At 42.4% G+C, this 19,790-nt stretch overlaps 1 protein-coding gene across 8 annotated transcripts in view; it reads right to left on the bottom strand.

Annotated features, from left to right (window-relative positions):
* The window catches only part of DIP2C (disco interacting protein 2 homolog C), a 635,214-nt gene that overhangs the window by 384,618 nt on the left and 230,806 nt on the right, over positions 1 to 19,790 (bottom strand). For 7 of the 8 annotated variants that reach the window (XM_068235828.1, XM_068235830.1, XM_068235833.1 and 4 more), the window contains exon 2: positions 10,659 to 10,727. The exons of the other annotated variant lie outside the window; for it this stretch is intronic. In XM_068235828.1, coding sequence (XP_068091929.1) covers positions 10,659 to 10,727 — 69 coding nt within the window. The remainder of the gene's footprint in view (positions 1 to 10,658; positions 10,728 to 19,790) is intronic. 8 annotated transcript variants of the gene reach the window in all.

Here is a 19,790-nt window from a genome sequence, read left to right as displayed (position 1 = left end):
GCCCTTGCTCCTGTGGTGCCCTATTCCATGGCCTAGGTGGCCTTGGCATAAATCCGGCCCCGACTTGCTGGGTGTGTTAGCTTCTTTGAGTGCACATTTATCGGCTTGAAGACGGGCAAATGCCTGAAACAGCATTAGGCCAGTGCCTGTCGCCATGATTTGAGACACATTTTCTTTGGATTGTGGACTTTGGACTCTAGCTTATACAAGTTGGCCAGCAGGCATTTGATGGACTGTGGGTGTTTTTGGCGCCTGTCTACTGCGAGTTGCAGGTCCTTGTTGAACACGAATTGTATTATATGGAGACCTTTTGCTTTAAAAGAGCTTGACGTTTTGCATTATACATTTGAGTGTGCTGATCTTTCCGCAATACAGATAATTAAGTACCACCTGGTGCTCTGGTGGCTGGATCGTTGCACCTTAACTACAATTAGGGGAGTGCGGCTGGGTACTTCTACTTTGCTGTACAGTAAATTGTTAGGGATATGCAGCAAGATTATGAGGGTGTTAGGGGGACGGGGTGTGTGAGGTCATCATTAGTTGTTAGGTATAAGAGATTGAGGAAAGCTTTAGGATGGAGTTTACACTGTGGGAAAAGTTAAGAGCTAGGTGTCAGAACATTTGGAATTAGTGAGGGGAAATTAGGGGTTAGTAAGGGTTAAGTAATAGGTTAACGGTTAGAGTCTGGCATTCAACGGGTGAGGGGGAGTAATGTGCTGATACACTGTTACAGTCACAAAATAGAGTTTTAGTAGTTGCTTTATTAATGACTAGCTTATTGCCCGGCGTTGCCCGGGTATGTATTTGGCTGGTGTTTGCTCTGCATATTTTTTCCAACCCTAACACACAATTACTCAATGACCAAGTTTGTGAGCTTTGCGGTCTTTGGTATCAATAATTTGCATCAAAATGAAAAAAATCTGATTGGCTGTTTGTGGCTCGACCCCCTTTTCTGAATCTGAACCCCAGTCACCCAATAACCAACTGTACCAGGTTTGAGGCCTGTGCCATTAACAGTGCAAGAATGGCAGCAATTAAATATTCCCCTTGAAAAGCAATAGGTGAAGTTTGATTCACTTTTATAGGCTCCACCCATTTTTCTGAATATGAATCGCAGTCACCTAGTGACCAACTGTACAAAGTTTAAGAACTCTGCCATTAACAGTGTAAGAATGGCTGCAGTTTACATTTTCCCAGTGAAATTTTTATTTGTCTCCACCCACTGATGACCCGGCGTTGCCCGGGTATGTATTTGACTGGTTTTGGCTCCGCCCACTTTCTAACCCTAACGCACAAACACTCAATGACCAAGTTTGTGAGCTTTGGGGTCCTTGGCATCAATTTCAATTTCCAATAGAAATTAAACAAATCAGTTTACATTTTCCCAGTGAATTTTTTTTGGCTCCGCCCACTGTTTGTAACCTTGACACACAGTCACTCAATGACCAAGTTTGTGAGCTTTCGAGTCCTTGGCATCAATAATTTGTATTTTACCATGAAATTAAACAAATCGGATTCTCTGTTTGTGGCTTTGTCCCCTTTTCGGAATTTGAACCACAGTGACCCAATTACCAACTGTACCAGGTTTGAGGCTTGTGCCATTAACAGTGCAAGAATGGCAGCAATTTGAATATTCTCCTTGAAAAGCGACATGCGATTTCTGATTGGCATTTTTAGGCTCCACCCACTTTTCTTAAAATTAATCCCAGTCACCTAGTAACCAGCTGTGCAAAGGTTTGAGAACCCTGCCATTAACAGTGAAGAACAGCTGCAGTTTACAATCTCCCAGAAAAATCTTTTTAACTCCACCTACTTTTTGTAACCCTGACACACAGTCACTACTCAATGACAAAGTTTGTGAGCTTTTGGGTTCCTGGCATCAAAATTGTGTGACTGGAAGCAGTTTATCCAGCAAAGAAATCTGGCTGTTTGTGGCTTGACCACTTTACTGAATTTGAACCCCAGACACTTAACGACCGACTGTAGCAGGTTTGAGGTCTCTGCCATTAAAAGTGTAAGAATGGCTGTAGTTTCAATATTCCCCTTGAAAATCAATAGATGAATTTTGATTGGCTCTTGTAGGCTCCACCTACTTTTACAAATATTAATCCTAGTCACCCAGTGACCAGCTGTGCAAAGTTTGAGAACCCTGCGAATAACAGTGTAAGAAAAGCTGCAGTTTACATTTTCCCATGAAAAAAGTTAGTTGTTTTTGGCTCCGCCCACTATTTGTAATCTTGACATACAGTCACTCAATAACCAATTTTATGAGCTTTGGGGTCCTTGGCATCAATAAGTTGCATTTTACCATTGAAATTAAACAGATGTAATTGGCTGTTTTTGGCCCGCTCCCTTCAGAATTTAAACCCCAGTCTCCCAGTGACTGACTGTAGAAGATTTTAGGCCTGTGCCATTAAGAGTGTAAGAATGGCCGCAATGTAAATATTCACCTTGAAAATCAAAAGATGAATTTTGATTGGCTGCTGTAGGCTCCACCCACTTTCCTGAATATTAGTCCCAGTCATCCAGTGACCAACAACTGTGTCACCCACCCATCCAGTTTGAGAACCCTGCCAATAACAGAATGGCTAAACTCAATCTAACAAATCTGATTGGCTGTTTGCGGCTCCACCCCTTTAGTGAATTTGGACCCCAGTCACCCAATGACTGACTGTATCAGGTTTGAGGCCTCTGCCATTAACAATGTAAGAATGGTAGCAATGTGAATATTCCCCTTGAAAATCAATAGGTACATTTTGATTGGCTGTTCTAGGCTCCATCCACATTTCTGAATATTCATCCCAGTCACCCCAGTGGCCAGTTGTGTAAAGTTTGGGAACCCTGCCATGTTAAAAATTTAGTTGGCACCGCACGCTTTGTCTAACCTTGCCATACAGTCACTCAATTATCAAGTTTATCAGCTTTGGGGTCCTTGGTATCAATACTTTGTATATTCCCATTGAAAAATAAACAAATCTGGCTGTTTGTGGCTCCGCCCCCTTTCTGAATTTGAACCCCAGTCACCCAGTGACCAATTGTACCAGGTTTGAGGCATCTGCTATTAACAGTATAAGAGAATGGTAGCAGCTTAAATATTCCCTTTGAAAATCAAAAGGTGAATTTTTATTGGCTGTTGTAGGCTTCACCCACCTACCAAAATCTTAATCTCATTCACCCAGTGACCAACTGTGCAAATTTTGAGAACCCTGCCATTAACGGTGTAAGAATGGCTGCAGTTTGTTTTCCAGTAAAAGTTGTTTTTGGCTCCGCCCACTTTTTTTAACCTTGACACACAGTCACCCAGTGACCAAGTTTGTGAGCTTTCAGGTTCCTTGCTTCAAAAATGTGTGAATGGAAGCAGTTTATCCACCAAGGAAATCTGATTGGCTGTTTGTGGCCCCGTCCCTTTAGTGAATTTGAACCCCAGTCACCCAATGACCGACTGCAGCAAGTTTGAAGCCTCTGCCATTAAAAGTGTAAGAATAACAGCAGTTTAAATATTTCCCTTGAAAATCAATAGGTGAAGTTTGATTGGCTGTTGTAGGCTCCACTCACTTTCTTGAATCTTAATCGCATTCACCCAGTGACCAACTGTGGCAAGTTGGAGAACCCTGCCATTAACAGTGTAAGAATGGCTGCAGTTTACATTTTCTCATTTAAAATGAATGGCTGAAATTTGATTGGCTGTTTTATGCTCTGCCCACTTTTCCTGGATTTGTAACCCCGGTCATGAAGTGACCACCTGTGCCAAGTGTGGGGACTCTGGCTTGATAACTGTGAGAATGGCAGCCTTTTACATTTTTTCCATTGACTTGAATGGGTGAAATCTGATTGGCTGTTTGTAGCTCCGCCCACGTGTGCAAGGGGGGCGTAAGACCCCCAGAACATATCATCCCAGGTAGTAAGGGATCTGTGTACCAAGTTTCGTTCAAATCGGTCAAGCTGTTTGAGTGATCACGGCACATACATATATACATACATACATACATACATACATACATACATACATACATACATACACACACATATATACACAAACACGATTTTATATATAGGATTTGCTTATTCGGCACTGAAACTCAACTTGGTAAATTCATGCAAACGTCAACACTGGAATCCAAACAATAGTATATGAAATTCCCTCATACTCCTTGCCTTGCTTTGATATGAAATTGCCCCTGACCTGCTATAGAGAGGGTGGAGGGATAACGGCCTAGTGCAAGATGGAGCGGTTTCCAGCAGTAGGGGTAAGGAAGGAGAGCAATGCGCTCAGATGAGACAATACAGCACTCCGGTTCAATTGGTGAATGGGTGGGTCAGCTGTACATACGTTAGATTTTCTGCAGATACGGCCCCTGACTAGCAGTCTCACCCAAGAACCCTTTAGTGTGAATGAGGATTTCATCTCTAAAGTAAAAAAAAAATGTTGTAGACTAAGCCCAAACTCGGTCATGTTGAACAGAAAACCACAAACATTCCCAGGTGAGGTAATAAGTGCCTCAGCAGAGATCATTAACTACCTCTGTGGATTTCCACAAAACATGCGCTGTTGGGGATACTTGAGGACTGAGTTGAGAAACCCCAAGATAGATTACCTGCTCTGGCCTTGTTTGTGCTGCTCACTGTTTTCCAGAACTCTCCCATTTCCCATTCCTGGACCTTTTAATATTCAACTGGCATGTCGGTCGAGCTGGAGAAAGTGCCAGCGGCCGTGCACAAGTGAATTTGAACTGGGCAGGTGTGAGTTTTTAAACCGGGCATGTCCAGTAAAAGGAAGTGCTGGTGCATAAAGTTTTAACTGCGCATGAGTGGTTCAGAACTCGTGCATGTCCATTTTAGAATTGCTTTTCTACAACCCGGTGAACTTCTGGAAAGCTGTGGGGGGGGGGGAGGAAATGGAATAGGGGATGGGAGGGACCACAAAGACAATGAGCACCACAAACAAGGTCAGCAACAGGTAATCTAGCTCACTTTAGGCTTTATCCATAAAATAATTCTCACTTCAAGGGTACTTTAAATGAAATTTTAACTGAAAAAAAAATTGGCCAGTTACTTAGCTGGGGTTTCTTCCAGCCCACTGAAGTTTTCCTGGTCCCTACAGTCATCCTGGGCTGCTCAGCTCCTTCGGTGTCATTGAGCAAAAACAATAAAACAGTAAAAACTTAAAAAGTAGATTTAAATATAAAATAAAACTGTGGAATATCTGAAAAAATCATTTTTAGGAGAAGGAGGATAAATACAATGGTTTATTTCATTAGTTTATTTTCACCTCTGGGGTCCTTTTAGCGCACAGTGAAGCCATTATGTTCAGCTGCACAGCTGAGCGGAGGACTCTTGTAAAGTTTTGTACGGGCAGTGATAGTTTTTCTACCTCATTACATTTGTATTTATTTTGTATTTGCACGTCATGAACAGTGCTGTGCTTGACAGTCCAGAACATCAATCACCATTTCCTTCTTACACAAAACCGTACAAATGACTCTCTGGCTCAGATGAGATGTGCAGCCGAGGGAAAGGGCTGCCCCAACAGTCATAAGTCAGTAATGAAAATAAATGTGACAGAGGACTACAAAAAGATTTAAAGGGAATCCCCAGTCTTAATGTAAATAATCATGTGACCGTGTTAATAAATGACCGCACAAGTGCGGGTTACTGATTTTAAAGCCGCTTGATTTCACGCTAAGGCTGTAAATAACTAACTAATTAACTAACTGTATAGATGTGGAAAAAATTGCAGGATACAAATACAGGTACTCCCTTACTTACAAATGATCCGCCAGTACGAACAGACTGAAAATGTGAAATTTGATTCTGTGGGAACAAGTAAAACATTTTTTCCCAAAAATACCTTGTAGTTTTTGAGAAAATTGATTTAAAAACATTGAGAAAAAATATTTTTTAAATCGGTAAAATGACATTTTACTGCAGTACTCTGAGGGTATGGGGAGACAGAGGTGACACGGGGCAGAGGTAGCACAGTGGGGGGCACTGAAGGCACAGGGGACAGAGGTGACACAGACTGGGACACTGGAGGCACGGAGGCATACATGCAAAAACAACGCCTGGAAATTTGAGCGCAAAGTAAACCCAAAAAGAGTCTCACCCTGCTCCTGCAAAACTCCCAGCAATATTACAACAACAAATAACATTTGTAAAGAGCTTTTCTCCCGCGGGACTCAAAGTGCATAAGCATGGCTCAGACCATCGTGGTACAGAGGAAGAATTTTATAATCCGGAAATGCCAGGCTAAACAGGTGGCTTTTCAGTCTGGATTTGAATAGTTTCAGGGATGGTGCTGTCTTTACTGGGTGTGGCAGGGAGTTCCAAAGAGTAGGGGCAGCATGACAGAAGGCTCTGTCTCCAGATTTTTGAGGTGCACTCTGGGAGTGACCAAGTTTATAGAACTTGCTGATCTAAGGTTGTGAGAGGTGTGGTGCAGCTTCAGCAAGTCCTTCATGTATCCAGGGCCCAGATTGTGCAGGGATTTGAATGTCAGCAGTCCAATCTTGAATAGTATTCTCCATTTTACTGGTAGCCAGTGCAGTGAGCGAAGGATTAGTGTAATGTGACAGTGGCGAGGCTGGTTTGTTAGCAATCTGGCAGCAGCATTCTGCACTAATTTACAGGCGACGCAGTTCCTTTTTCGGGAGGCCAGCATAAAGGGCATTGCAGTAGTCCAGCCGTGATGTGATGAAGGCGTGGACTAGGGTTGGAAGATCCTTTGGGGAATCAGATGTTTAATCGTTGCAATGTTCTTCAGATGAAAGTAGGAAGATTTAACTACAGATGAAATTTGGTTTCTGAAACTTAATTCCACATCGATTAATACGCCAAGGCTGTGCACAAGGTTGGAGCTGTTTATGTCTGAATTCCCAATCCTGATTGGTGTTGCTTTAGGATAGAGCTGTTTTGATGGCGAGCGCTGGCTTTGGACAAAAAGGACCTCAGTTTTGTCAGCATTCAGTTTCAACCAGTTATCATTCATGAAGAGTTTATTTTTGGGGTAGGGTCTGTTCCATCAGGTTTGAAGGACAGTTATAGCTGTGTACTCCCTTCTATACCCCCTCTAGGCTGCCATGGACTAGGGGGAAAGACGTTATTCGGCTGCCAGCTGTTGCTGTAATTTGGTTCCCATCTTTTGATGGCCACCACATTATTGTCTGAGCGCCGTTATAGCCATATTTCAAATTATGGTCTATGGCAGTGCAAATTTCCCTGCGCTGTTTTTCAGGCATGGAGGAACTAGAGGAGACCGAGATGGCAGAGTGTTTCGACTTACAGACAGATTTAGGTTAAGAAGGAACCTACAGTCCCTATCTCGCCCGTTAACCGGGCACTAACTGTATATCAAAATGATAACAATACAACATAAGCTCTGTTTTTTTATCAGCTAATGTTAAATCATAAAGGGTGACCAAAAATATTTTGCCATGCTGAACGCAATTTTTGGATATATATAAATCTTTTGCTCAATAACAGTTAGTAAATCATAAAGGGTGCTCACATGACTGGTCCAGTGTTCTCCCCAGGCTCTTTTAGTCGGGTGCTCCACCCGGCTAGTTTTGGTGAGCACCCGGCAGTCATCGTCTCACCTCCTCCTATGCTATATGCAGAGTTGTAACAGATGCACCGGCCCTGAATTCTCTCATATTGCCCCACCCGGCTACTTTTTCATGCCACCCGGCTGGGAAAAAAATTCTGGGGAGATCACTGCTGGTCTATACTGTTCCTTCAAGCCTTGGACTTCCTTGTAAGTTAGCATCTTCCTGAAAAGCCTGGCATACACCCCTTCCTGCCCTATGAGTTCAAGGAGCAATATTGTGTATAAAATGTATATAAAATTTGTGTAAAATGAACATTTGTTCAAGAGTAAAATGCAATATAAATTACTCCCCCCCCCCCCCCCCCCCATCGCACTGCCATGTACAGCATGCATTCAAAATCTGGAACAGATTGATCCTCAAAGTTTTCTTTATTTTCAAAAGAATTTACTGAATGGCAGTTGCTCTGTCCAACGGTCAAAACAGCATGCAAGCAAGTAAGGAATCCAACTGGCATCATTTTATATATACTTTTCATAAAGTGCTTTTCTAAGCAATAAAATAAATACTGAAAATACCCCATGAGTAGATGGACTCGTCCAAAACCTGTCATATCTGTCAGATTTTTACTGCCTACTATAAATTACAGCAACATAGGAGAAAAGTAATTCATGGTGCATTTTACTCTGGATGAAATGTACTTCTTATAAATATGCATTTTAAATGTTTTAATTTTTCACAATTGTGGTTCTTTAAGTCCCAACTAAACCCACATTTATACCTGTGAAAGACACGAATATATAATGTTTATGTGGCTTTGCGTGGGAGGATCCCTCATAATTGTTTGTAAGGTGTTTTCATGATTTTTTTTTTTATTTTTGCCCAATCATTTTTTTAAAGATCCATTTTATTCTTTACCTTAATAAAGACATATATGTATTTCCTTCCAGTTTAGTGAACTTTATTTGGGGACTGATTTTCTGTCCTGAACCGTGTTATACATTTTTGCCTTTCGGACTTCCTATGAATTACAAGTATCAACTACTTGTGTAGATCTATGAGCCCTCATTCAATTCACTTTCCTCATGACTTTTTTTTTTTTTACAAGTGATACTTACACACCTGATCCAATAAAATACCTAAAAGACACCAGCAACAAACAATTCTCAAATAAATCTGATTTTACTTTTTAGCCAATTTATTAGCATCTTTACATTTGCTATGTGCTGACAGGTTATTCGGTAGAGAAGATGAAAAATGACCTCCTGAGAAAACTCTGGAGAAGTCCCGTGTCGGTAATCTTGGGGGAAAGCCTCATTAGAAGCCAGAGGTTACCCTCTCCTTATGTAAGCACAGTGGAACCTTGGTTTGCGAGTATAATTAGTTCTGGAAACATGCTTGTAATCCTAAGCACTCTTATATCAAAGCGAATTTCCCCATAGGCATTCATGGAAACTCAGGTGATTCGTTCCACAATCCAAAAACAGTTAACAAACTCCTTGCTTTCACTGATGGCTAACACGGTACAACACTCTACTGCTTCTACAAGACTTTCACTAACTAACTAACAGAATCATTGTCGTCTGTTGGCTCGCGCCAGACTTTTATTTTTATTTTTTTTAGTGTGGCTTTAACAAGGAACATATTCAATGACAGTTACTTTTGTCTATTTTTGAAGATTTCATGGAATGGTTACTTTGCACAGTCTCTACACTCAGATTAAGTAGAATTGAGTACTATCCTGTGGCGCCAAAGGGAGAAGAACTATCAGCTCAGTTGTGATGATGTGACGCATGTACACTTTTTTTTGCTTGTATATCAAGATGGGCTTGCATATCAAGTCAAAATTAAAAAAAAAAAAAAAATTTGCTTGTATTGCAAAGCACTCTTAAACCAAATTACTCTCAAACCAAGGTTTTACTGTATTCGATTTTGTACCACTGCTTCAGTTTGTGTACACTTTAAAACATTTTTGCACCGTTGATTCAGGAAAGAAGAATGCATAGGAGGGACGTGATACTGTCTGGATAGGAGGCCGAATATATTCATAAATACAACATTAACGACATTAATATTTAGCTGCAGATCACATTTAGGCATAAAACAACAAATAAAAAGGCAAAAGATGCCCACTTTACACTCATAAGGGCTCTTTCACACTACAGGCTGCGGTAGAAAAGGCTGAAAGTCAGCCTTTTGCTTAACGCCAATACATAGCGTTTTCAAAGCGTTTTCAAAGCGTTTTCAAAGCCTTTTGAAAGAGTTTTACAGCCGATATGAAAACGTCCTTTTTTTTTCTTCTATAAAAATAAGTGAACAAGATAGCTGTAAAACGCTTTGAAAAGGCTTTGAAAACGCTGAAGTTGGCGTTTTCCATTGACTATCATTGAAACGCCAACAGCCAACTTCGGCTGTTAACAGCCCTGAAAAAGCTCCTGGGAGCGTTGAAACGCAACGCTCCAAAACGCCGAGTTAGATGTGAAAGGTAAAATGAAAGTCTATGGACTTTCTTTTACCTAGCAAAACGCCAACTTCGGCCGTGGCGTTAAAACGCCGAAAAATCCCTCTGGTGTGAAAGGGCCCTAACGAAAAAAAAGGACAAAAAAAAACTCACTTTACAGCTTTGTGACAGCGAACATTATGATAACAAATGAAAATGTACACTTACTGAGAACACACAATAGATTCCATTGAAATCAAAATTAAGGCTAAAAGCAAAATGCATTTTGTGTTTATTTCTCCATTTCATTTTGGCGGTTTCTCATTTAAATATCGGTGTGGGTAAATTTAGAATGTCAAAGCTAATGCTATATAAAATAACCCCATAGCATTAAGCCTCGCTGTCAGATCAATAGGTAATCAAACAAGTGTAAATGACATGCCAGCGACTGGTAATTCATGTCACAGTAATTAGAGATGGAGAATGGGCTCTTGGCGCACTTTTAGGCTAATTTTGCATTATCGCCATGAAGGGGCTCCTGATTGGTTCACACCCAGAAGCACAACATTGCATGATTGCAGAAATAAATCACAGCGGTGACACTGGCAAAGGAGACGTCGCAAACACACCACAAACACAATCAAAAAAGTTGAAAAATATGGATGAATCCTTCTTACATAACGCCGCTGTTTTCCAAGACCTCCCATGCCATCTCATTGCTGAGGGACCCGAGATACATGGATGACCTGGAAAACAGTGATTTTGGAAGAGAGAGCTAGTGAAATTCAACATCACAGGCAATGCATCACGTTACATAATCAGACGGCCTCATCCATAAAGAATACATCAGAGATTCAGCCATTACTTTGTAAACAACAATAATACAAAAACAAAATGAAAGGACACCTGAACTTACACCATGACAATAAAAGCGTAACTTCAGCCACCATTTTTCTTTTGAGAAGAGTAGGAAAAGGTTAGAACCCCTGGCAAGTTTTAGGGAGAAGCAGAGGCGAACCTGCGGCAAAAAATGAGATACTTACCCAAGAATAGGGAATCCCCTAGATCCTCCAGAAGCTTCCAATGCCCTCCAACAGAGCTTCACCGCTGCCCAGGGCCCTCTTGAAGATTGCGACCATGCTCTTCTTCATGCACGAGCACCGCCATTCTGCAACTGTGCAAGTAGGGCAGTGTCTGTGCTGTAGCTTTTACTTACTGTGCAGGTGCGGCTGTACTCGTGCAGGTGCAGTACAGCCACACTCATGCATCAAGAGCAGCGTGGCCACATAACATATCCGACAAGCTCTTGTTAGGGGTACGCATGCAGCAACGGTGGGGACCAAGAAGACATGGGAAGTCTTGGCAGGATCCAGAGTCTTCCCTCTTCGTGGGCAAATATCTGGGGTTTTTTAGGGACTCTGGTACACTAAATGAGGAGATTCCCGCTAACTTCCTGTACCACTGGCATGGTCACTGTGAAATGTAGACTATTTATTAAAGCTCCAGTCCATGCACAACTGTCACCCTAGAACAAAGCCAACACTTTGCTGTAGATCTTGTAGAAGCTCCCCGAGTCGCTGATGCAAAATCAATCACTGAAGTTCTGCTTCAGGATCCCAGACACTGACCACTTCCTGTACCACAGACCAAAAGATTCTGCAATCCTCTCAGATTTTCAGTCTATGCCCGCCCCCTCAGAGTCTGAACCTCAGGATGCTGCAGTTTGAGCAGCAGCCATACCCACAAGCCTAAATGCAAGTCCCTGTAACTCAGGTGCTTGTATTCAGAAGATCAAAATGCCTTTTTTTAAGCAACAGAAGCCTCATTTCACATACAAAACGTTACATTTGAACCCTCTACTAAATTTTTAGATGCCATTTTTAAATCTTAGCATGCAGACGGGCTTTAAAAGAAATAAAATAATTAAAACACCTGTGAGGTGAAGTAATAACAAAAAATAAGTAATATAAAAAATAACAGTAATGTATATTTTGTACATGGCAACAACTTTATAAGTATAAAAAATTGTAACGTGAGCCATTTGTAAGTAGGGGACTGCCTGTATATCTTCCCAAATATGGATACAGACAGATATAGAAGGGCAGTGGCTGGATAGTGTACTAGTTAAGGGCTCTGCCTCTGACACAGGAGGCCAAGGTTTGAATCTTGGCTCTTCCCATTCAGTAAGGGCTCTTTCACATCTGAGCTGGTTTTAAGCGTTTTGATGCAATGGCAATAGATTGCGTTAACCAAAGCAAAATGGAAGTCCATAGACTTTCATTTTACCTTTCACATCTAACTGCATTTTGATGCATCTGGGAGCTTTTAATCGTCTGGCGCCGGTGTTTTCCCGCCAGGTTAATTAGAACTACCATCGCCAATCTGTGTCTCACCACAACTTCCCACGTCACATAGCTCATGCACGAAATCGGATTCGTGCACGCGTTGCCTAATTTTAAAGAGCCCTGAGCCAACACCTGTTCAGTAAGGAGACCTTGGACAAGACTACTACTGCCTATGGAGAGATCTGCTGTTCAGAGTCAGGAGAAAAGCGCAATGTAAATGTTCCTTGTCTGGTCTGTGTCAAAATATCTTCAGAGTTTCCTATTCTTCCCCACTATACAGTAAAATAAAAGTTTTAGCTAAAGTTACACTGATTACGCACTGATCAATAACGCAATTACAACAATGCACGGCTGATTTTGTTCCCCTGTAAAGACCCTAGACCCTGGACAAAGCTGTCCACACACGTTACAATATTTATGTTTGATTTTTTTACCGCAATTAAGGGAAAATGATCAGATGTACAGAAAAAAATTAAAAGGTGTTTTTTATTTGACTGATAAATTGGATTTCTTATTCCAGGTTTTTTTTTTTTTTTCCATTTTTTGAGATTGGACATGTTGGAAAATGTAGACCAACTTTACCAAGTATTGTATGGTGTGTGTTAGATTGACAAATACTGGTCATTCTAAACAAATTGTATGCAACAATTCAGACCAGCAAAAAGGGTGGAATTATGAAACAGTGTCTGTATTCGTAAATTAATAAAACATGGAAACACTATGGTATGTAATGTGAAAGTAATCTATATGGAAAGTGATTGTTAGCTAAAATTATATTAAAATGTAACGGTTATAGCTGGTTTTTCTATTTTAACTAATAAGCAGAAATCGAGGAGTGGTAGCAGGTAAAAAAAAAAAAAAAAAGTTAAATGAAGTTTTAAAGTAGCAATCTGATGTTCATTGGCAATTGTAATGCTATACAGAAAATGATGAGGACATGAAATTTGTTAGATGTACAGAGATGTTAAATTTGAAAAAAAAAAAATCTATATTAAAAATTGTATTTATACTACAAATCAAAAAAAGCAAAAGTTGATTATTGAAGGGAATGTCCAGGCAGCCCAAAAAAATGACATTTACTTACCCGATGCTTCCTTCAGCCCCTAGCAGCCACTATGCCCCTCGCCACAGCTCCGCTCTCATCTGCTGACTCCCGGTTCCCGATGGTGCAGAGGCTGACCTCGCCAGGTTGTCCTCTACTGCGCAATACACTCTGGACAACATGGACTTGACTGACAGCAGTGCTTGCACAGACACAGTAGAGGATGTGCTCACAGGGTCGGCCACGGCACCGGCAGAGACCCAGAGCAGGCGGCTGAGAGCGAAGCTGTGGAAAGGGACATAGCAGCTGCTAGGGGCTGAAGGAAGCCCTAGGTAAGTAAATGTCATTTTTGGGGGGCTGCCTGGATATTCCCTTTAAGTGACATGTATTTCAATCCAACCAACTTTGTCACCACATGTGATCTTTTCTCATGAAATTGCAGCAATATCAAAAACATGTGGGACTTGGGACAACTTCCACAGAACTTTCAATTAAACAAGAAATTGGATCAGTTTACCCAAAACAAACAGAAGTAATATAAAAAAATAAAATAAAAATGGAGCATTTAGCCTGGCTGCCTAATGTTTATATACACTGTTAATCTACAGCAGCCTGTACATTGTGGGCACTATACACAAAGTCTATTGTCTTTGCAAGGGGATGCTAACTAAGCACAAACCACTGAGTGCTGTCCATTTCTATGTTCCACATCCAGGAGGCCACTGGAAGTAGCGCTTGTGCTTCCTAAAGTGCAAGACCAGTTGCCACAGTTTTTGGCTGTGATTTGCGTCCATTTTTAGTTTCAATAAAGTAGTTGTAAACATGCTGTATTCTGTATGCCGTCTTCCGGAGCGAGGCCCCACCCCTTTGCACTTAATGGCACAGCTTCTTGCAAGGAGGTGGAGCTACATGTCGGAAGTTGGCGCACAAACTGGGCATGCAAGTTGAAACGTCAATGAAAAACACAAAATGCACACAAAATCGCTGCAAAATCGATTTTAAACAGCAATTCAAAAGTGATTTTGAAGCGCTCCAATGTGAAGTATAGGAGCGCATCAAAATCGCTCCAAAAAAGCTGTCAGACCCACGATTGCAATTTCACCCACCCCAATCGCTCCCGTGGGCTCACCTCCATTGACTTTCATTAGCCTAGCGCGTTTGCAATCGCCGGCAAGCAAGGCTAAAATCACTCTAGTGGGCCATAGCCCTCAGCTGTAATCACCTATCTGCAGTTAGGTCTGATCATAGAGCAGATCTAACGGATAACCAGTATATCCGTTCTTGATCTTTTCAGTGCCCTGGAAGTATGATGGGCATTTACAGTTAAATGATACGTAACAAATTATAGGTATGTGCAGCGCCGGTTCTAGACTTTTTGCTGCCTGAGGCAAACTTGTGAGCATGCGTCCCCCTCCCCAAATTGAAATCGCACAGCATCTGACAATTTGCACGGCATGTTATAGCTGCGGTGAGCCCCCCCCCCCCCCCAAAGCACCCTCAGTATAGGTAGGTAGCCAGTTAAAGGTGTCCCCAGTAGCTAGGTACAGTTGCCCCCAGTATAGGTTTGCCAGGTACAGTAGCCCCCAGTATAGGTTGGCCAGGCACTCTCTTCACTTCCTGTTTCTGCCTGGTGCTGTCTCCGCCTGAGGAAGTCACCTAGCTTGGCATCATGGACGGCCCGGGCCTGGGTATGTGAGCAGAGCTTTCATCTAAGGATGTAGAAATATTAGAGCTTGTACCGTGTACAGGCTGCAGTAAAGTGTTTGTAAATTATATGCAGCCAGGAAGTTCTTAGATCTCATCAGGAAAACTAAACCCAGTGATGCATTGTAACTGTATTATTGTTCAGGAGCAATTCAAGACCTATTTAATACATTTATGATATAGCTACAGGCATCCTTTAAAGGAGATCTCTGAGCAGATTTAATCCTGCCTGGCTACAGTAAAATGCAAGTTGTACCAAATGAGCATGCCACATTAATAAGATCAGGGTGTTCCTGTGCTGGAATTGGCTTAATACAGGGAAGTCATGCTCATGTTTGAGAACCAATCACAAATATGCATTTGCAACAATCTAAAGCTTTACTTAGAAGATGGTCTAGAAGAGACATTTTACCAGTCTGGTAAGTCCTTTTGTTCTGTTATTTAATTGTGCTGTTTTCTCATTTCCAGTTCCTGTTGGGCTGGAGTGACATGAATAGGGCAGTCTACTGCAGTGCCTGAGCACAGTATATCAATCCTCTCCCTAACTCTTCAAAGAACTTACGTAAGAGTATTTTGTTTCTGTTTCACATCTAATTGACAGGTACCTACAGCATTCAACAGTTTTATGAACACTTGTCAGTAAGGGCTGGTTCAGACCAGGGCTGTGGAGTCGGAGTTGGAGTCGTGGAGTCGGAGTCGGGCAATTTTGGGTGCCTGGAGTCGGAGTCTGGAAAAAATGCACCGACTCCGACTCCTAATGAATTTGTAACTGTAATTAAAATAGAAAATATGATAAAATGTTCTATTTCTCAGATAATAGTCATTAACCACTTCAGCACCACAGGGTTTTTTGCTTAAAAACCAGAGCAATTTTCACATTTCAGCGCTCCTCCCATTCATTCACCAATAACTTTATTGCTACTCATCAGATGTAAATGATCTATATCTTGTTTTTTTGCCACAAATTATGCCTTGTGAGGGTGATATTTGCTTTTAGTAATTATGTTATTATCTGTGCATTTTAAAGGGAAAAAGGAGAAAAAAAAAGAAAAAATACACTATTTCTCCATTTCCATCCACTATAGTTTTCAAATAAACAATTTTACCATAGGTAAAACCCACACATTGTATTTGCTAATTTGTCCTGGTTATCTCAACATTTAAATAATGTTCCTAGTACAATGTATGGCAATAATATATTCGTTTCTGGTTTGTGTTTTTTGTTTTCTCATTGTACTCTATCAGTAATTAAAAGCCCTTATCTTCATGATTAACAGTAATACACTCTCATGGCATACATATTTTAAAAGCTAAGTCCCTAGGGTAACTATGTATTCTCTTTTCAATGCTGTCACTTTTGTTTTTTTTTACAAGTAATTATTTGGGTGTACAGAGTACATGAAAATAACAGTTTTATTGCTTTTCATTTAGTTTTCCGGTAAAAAAAATCACATGACTTAGCCCTCAGTTGTCAAACAACACAAAATCTATTCTCTCACTTCTCACGGTTAAAATGATACCCTATATACATAATCAGATAGCTTATTGGGCATACAGCACACTGTTAAAGAGAACCCGAGGTGTGTTTAAAGAATGTTATCTGCATACAGAGGCTGGATCTGCCTATACAGCCCAGCCTCTGTTGCTATCCCAAACCCCACTAAGGTCCCCCTGCACTCTGCAATCCCTCATAAATCACAGCCACGCTGCTGACAAACAGCTTGTCAGAGCTGGCTGTGTTTACATCTGTAGTGTCAGTCTCAGCTGCTCCCCCGCCTCCTGCATAGCTCCGGTCCCTGCCTCCGTCCCTTCCCTCCAATCAGCAGGGAGGGAAGGGATGCAAGAGGGGACTGGAGTTCTGCAGGAGGCAGGGAGAGCAGCAGACTGACACTATAGAGATAAACACAGCCAGCTCTGACAAGCTGTTTGTCAACAGCGTGGCTGTGATTTATGAGGGATTGCAGAGTGCAGGGGGACCTTAGGGGGGTTTAAGATAGCAACAGAGGCTGGGCTGTATAGGCAGATCCAGCATCTGTATGCAGATAATATTCTTCAAACCCACCTCGGGTTCTCTTTAACCACAAGTACGCCTATCGACTCCCCTGAGCTTCAGGTGAAGTTTTGTGGGGAGTAGATAAGCGTAGCAAGGGTTTCAAAGTGGTTAAAAATAATGTATATATACAGTATATATACAGTAGTAGCTATGCTTAGTCCACAAAAATGAAATAAACCAATCAAAATTAGATACTTGTGCTGCTTCAATAAAGCAGTCCCCGTATTTTTAAGGTCAGATATACATATCTGATTGTGACTGTATATATGATGTGTACACAGGAATCTCTTATATATACTAAATAACATCTATGCTGTAAGAATAAAGCCTGATGTGTAGCTGTGTCACTAATAGAGATGGTCAATGAGATGGAAATAATTCTGCATTGATGCTGATTTATGCAAATGTATGCACTCCCTTTGCTGATGAAATCAAATAATTTGATATGTTATTAAAATTTGGTTTGGTGACTACAAATTAAAGGGTAACTGAGACGGATGAAAAGTAAAGTTTTATACATACCTGGAGCTTCCTCCAGCCCCCTTCAGGCTAATCAGTGCCTCGCTGTCCTCCACCACCCGGATCTTCTGCTATGAGTCCTGGTAATTCAGCCAGTCAGCGATGTCCGGCCGCATGCTGCTCCCACAGCCAGGAACATTCTGCACCTGCGCAATAGTGCTGCACAGGTGTCGTATGCTCCTGGCGGCAGAGTGTGTGCATGCGCACTACGCCTGACTGGCTCAAGTACCTGGACTCATAGCAGAAGATCCAGGTGGTGGAGGAGGAAAACGAGGGACTGATTATCCTGAAGGCGGCTGGAGGAAGCCCCAGGTATGTATAAAACTTTAATTTCATCTGTCTCAGGTTTACTTTGTTACGCAGTAGTACTATACTCTACATATGCACTCCCCCCAGAGCTGCAGGGAATCCACTGAGAATGCTGTGCACATTGAACACAGAGGTGTTGTCTGTTTACAATCTCCTCATTCCCCTGCAGAGTACCTGCACATCATTCTTACATGTACCCACACTTACATTGCCTAGGGCCTGATAGATGTTCTTTGTTCCGGTTTGTACCTTTTACAAGTACTCTTACCAAGGACTAGTTTTAGTCTAAAGGGAATAAATATAGTGGTCTACATATCCTTCTCACTTCAGTTGTCTTGTAAAATTCCTAAGCGTTGGCAGTTAAGAGACGAATTTCATGTTACATACTTTTAATCAACAAAATTGTAATATGCAAATTAGAGGAGTCGGAGTCGTGGAGTCGGAGTCGGTGGAATCCTAAACTGAGGAGTCGGAGTCGGTGGATTTTTGGACCGACTCCACAGCCCTGGTTCAGACGGACGCTTGCAGAGTGTTTACAGCCAGCGTTCGGGGCTTGGCGTTAAACGCTCCCATTCAAGTGAATGGGAGCGTTTGTACCAAGCTTTCATGCGCGTTTGCACGAACGCGGCGTTCGGGTCCCGATTTTCCCTGGCGTTCAAGGAGCCCCTGGAAGCTACATGTAGCTTCCAGGGGCGGCTAACCGCGACGGCTAATGTCCCCCTAAGGGAAGAAAAAACGCGACCACATCCGAACGCAACGCGAACGCTGCTGAAAGCCCGAACGCATTGCCGCCGCGATGCCAATGAACGCGACGCCTCCAAACGTCCGTCTGAACCAGCCCTAACAAGCTCAGGCTGCCAATTAGACACCTCTCAATCGAAAACCTGCAGAATATTAAAACGCAAAGAAATAAACAAAATGAAAACAAGAAACATACTGCTTTTGATGAAAATACAGTAGTAGTTACATTTGGTTTTTCCCAAAACTGCCAGTGGCAAACCACCTAGCTGTTCTGATAAACAGAAAAAAAAAGCCCTGTGGTGTAGCAATGGAGAATGCAGAGTTTGCGACCACACCCAGGTCCCAGGACTTGAGGAGCCTACATAGGCCCCTCCTCCAGTCACTGCATAAGCTCTTTATTGGTGCTGTAGTGGTAATGGTCACCTCTATATGTGCTTTGAAAAGTGGAAATCAAACCACCACTGAAGTGAGGTGAGAGGGATATGGAGGCTGCCATATTTATTTACATTGCAAATACTTAAACAATGCACATTGCCTGGCTGTCCTGCTGATCATCTGCATCCAATCTTTCAAGCCATAGACCCTGAACAAGCATGCAGATCAGATGTTTGACTTAACCTCTTGACGACCAGCTAACGCCGATTGGCGTAAACTGGTCGTCTGCAGGTTACCATGGAAACGGCCGCTCGATCGAGCGGCCTTTCCATGTCAGTTCACGGAGGGTGTCTCCGTGAACAGCCGGAGAGCCGCCGATCGCAGCTCTCCGGCAAAATGTAAACAGGCGGGGAAGAAATCCCCGCTGTTTACATCATACGGCGCTGCTGCGCAGCAGCGCCGTAAGGCAGATCGGCGATCCCCGGCCTCTGATTGGCCGGGGATCGCCGGCATATGATAGGCTGAAGCCTATCCTTCAATGCGCAGGACGGAACTCCGTCCTGCGCATTACGGAGAGAGGGAGGGAGGGAGGTAAGGAGGAAGAGGGCGGAAATGGCTGCGGAGGGGGGCTTTGAGAAGCCCCCCCCCCCCGCAAAACGCAGATGGCCGGCGGCGATCAGACCCCCCCAGCAGGACATCCCCCTAGTGGGGAAAAAAGGGG

The sequence above is a fragment of the Hyperolius riggenbachi genome, chromosome 5 (genome assembly GCF_040937935.1).
Source record: "Hyperolius riggenbachi isolate aHypRig1 chromosome 5, aHypRig1.pri, whole genome shotgun sequence".
NCBI lineage: Eukaryota > Metazoa > Chordata > Amphibia > Anura > Hyperoliidae > Hyperolius > Hyperolius riggenbachi.
Note: the sequence above shows the minus strand (reverse complement) of the source record. Positions and strands in the feature narration are given on the sequence as shown.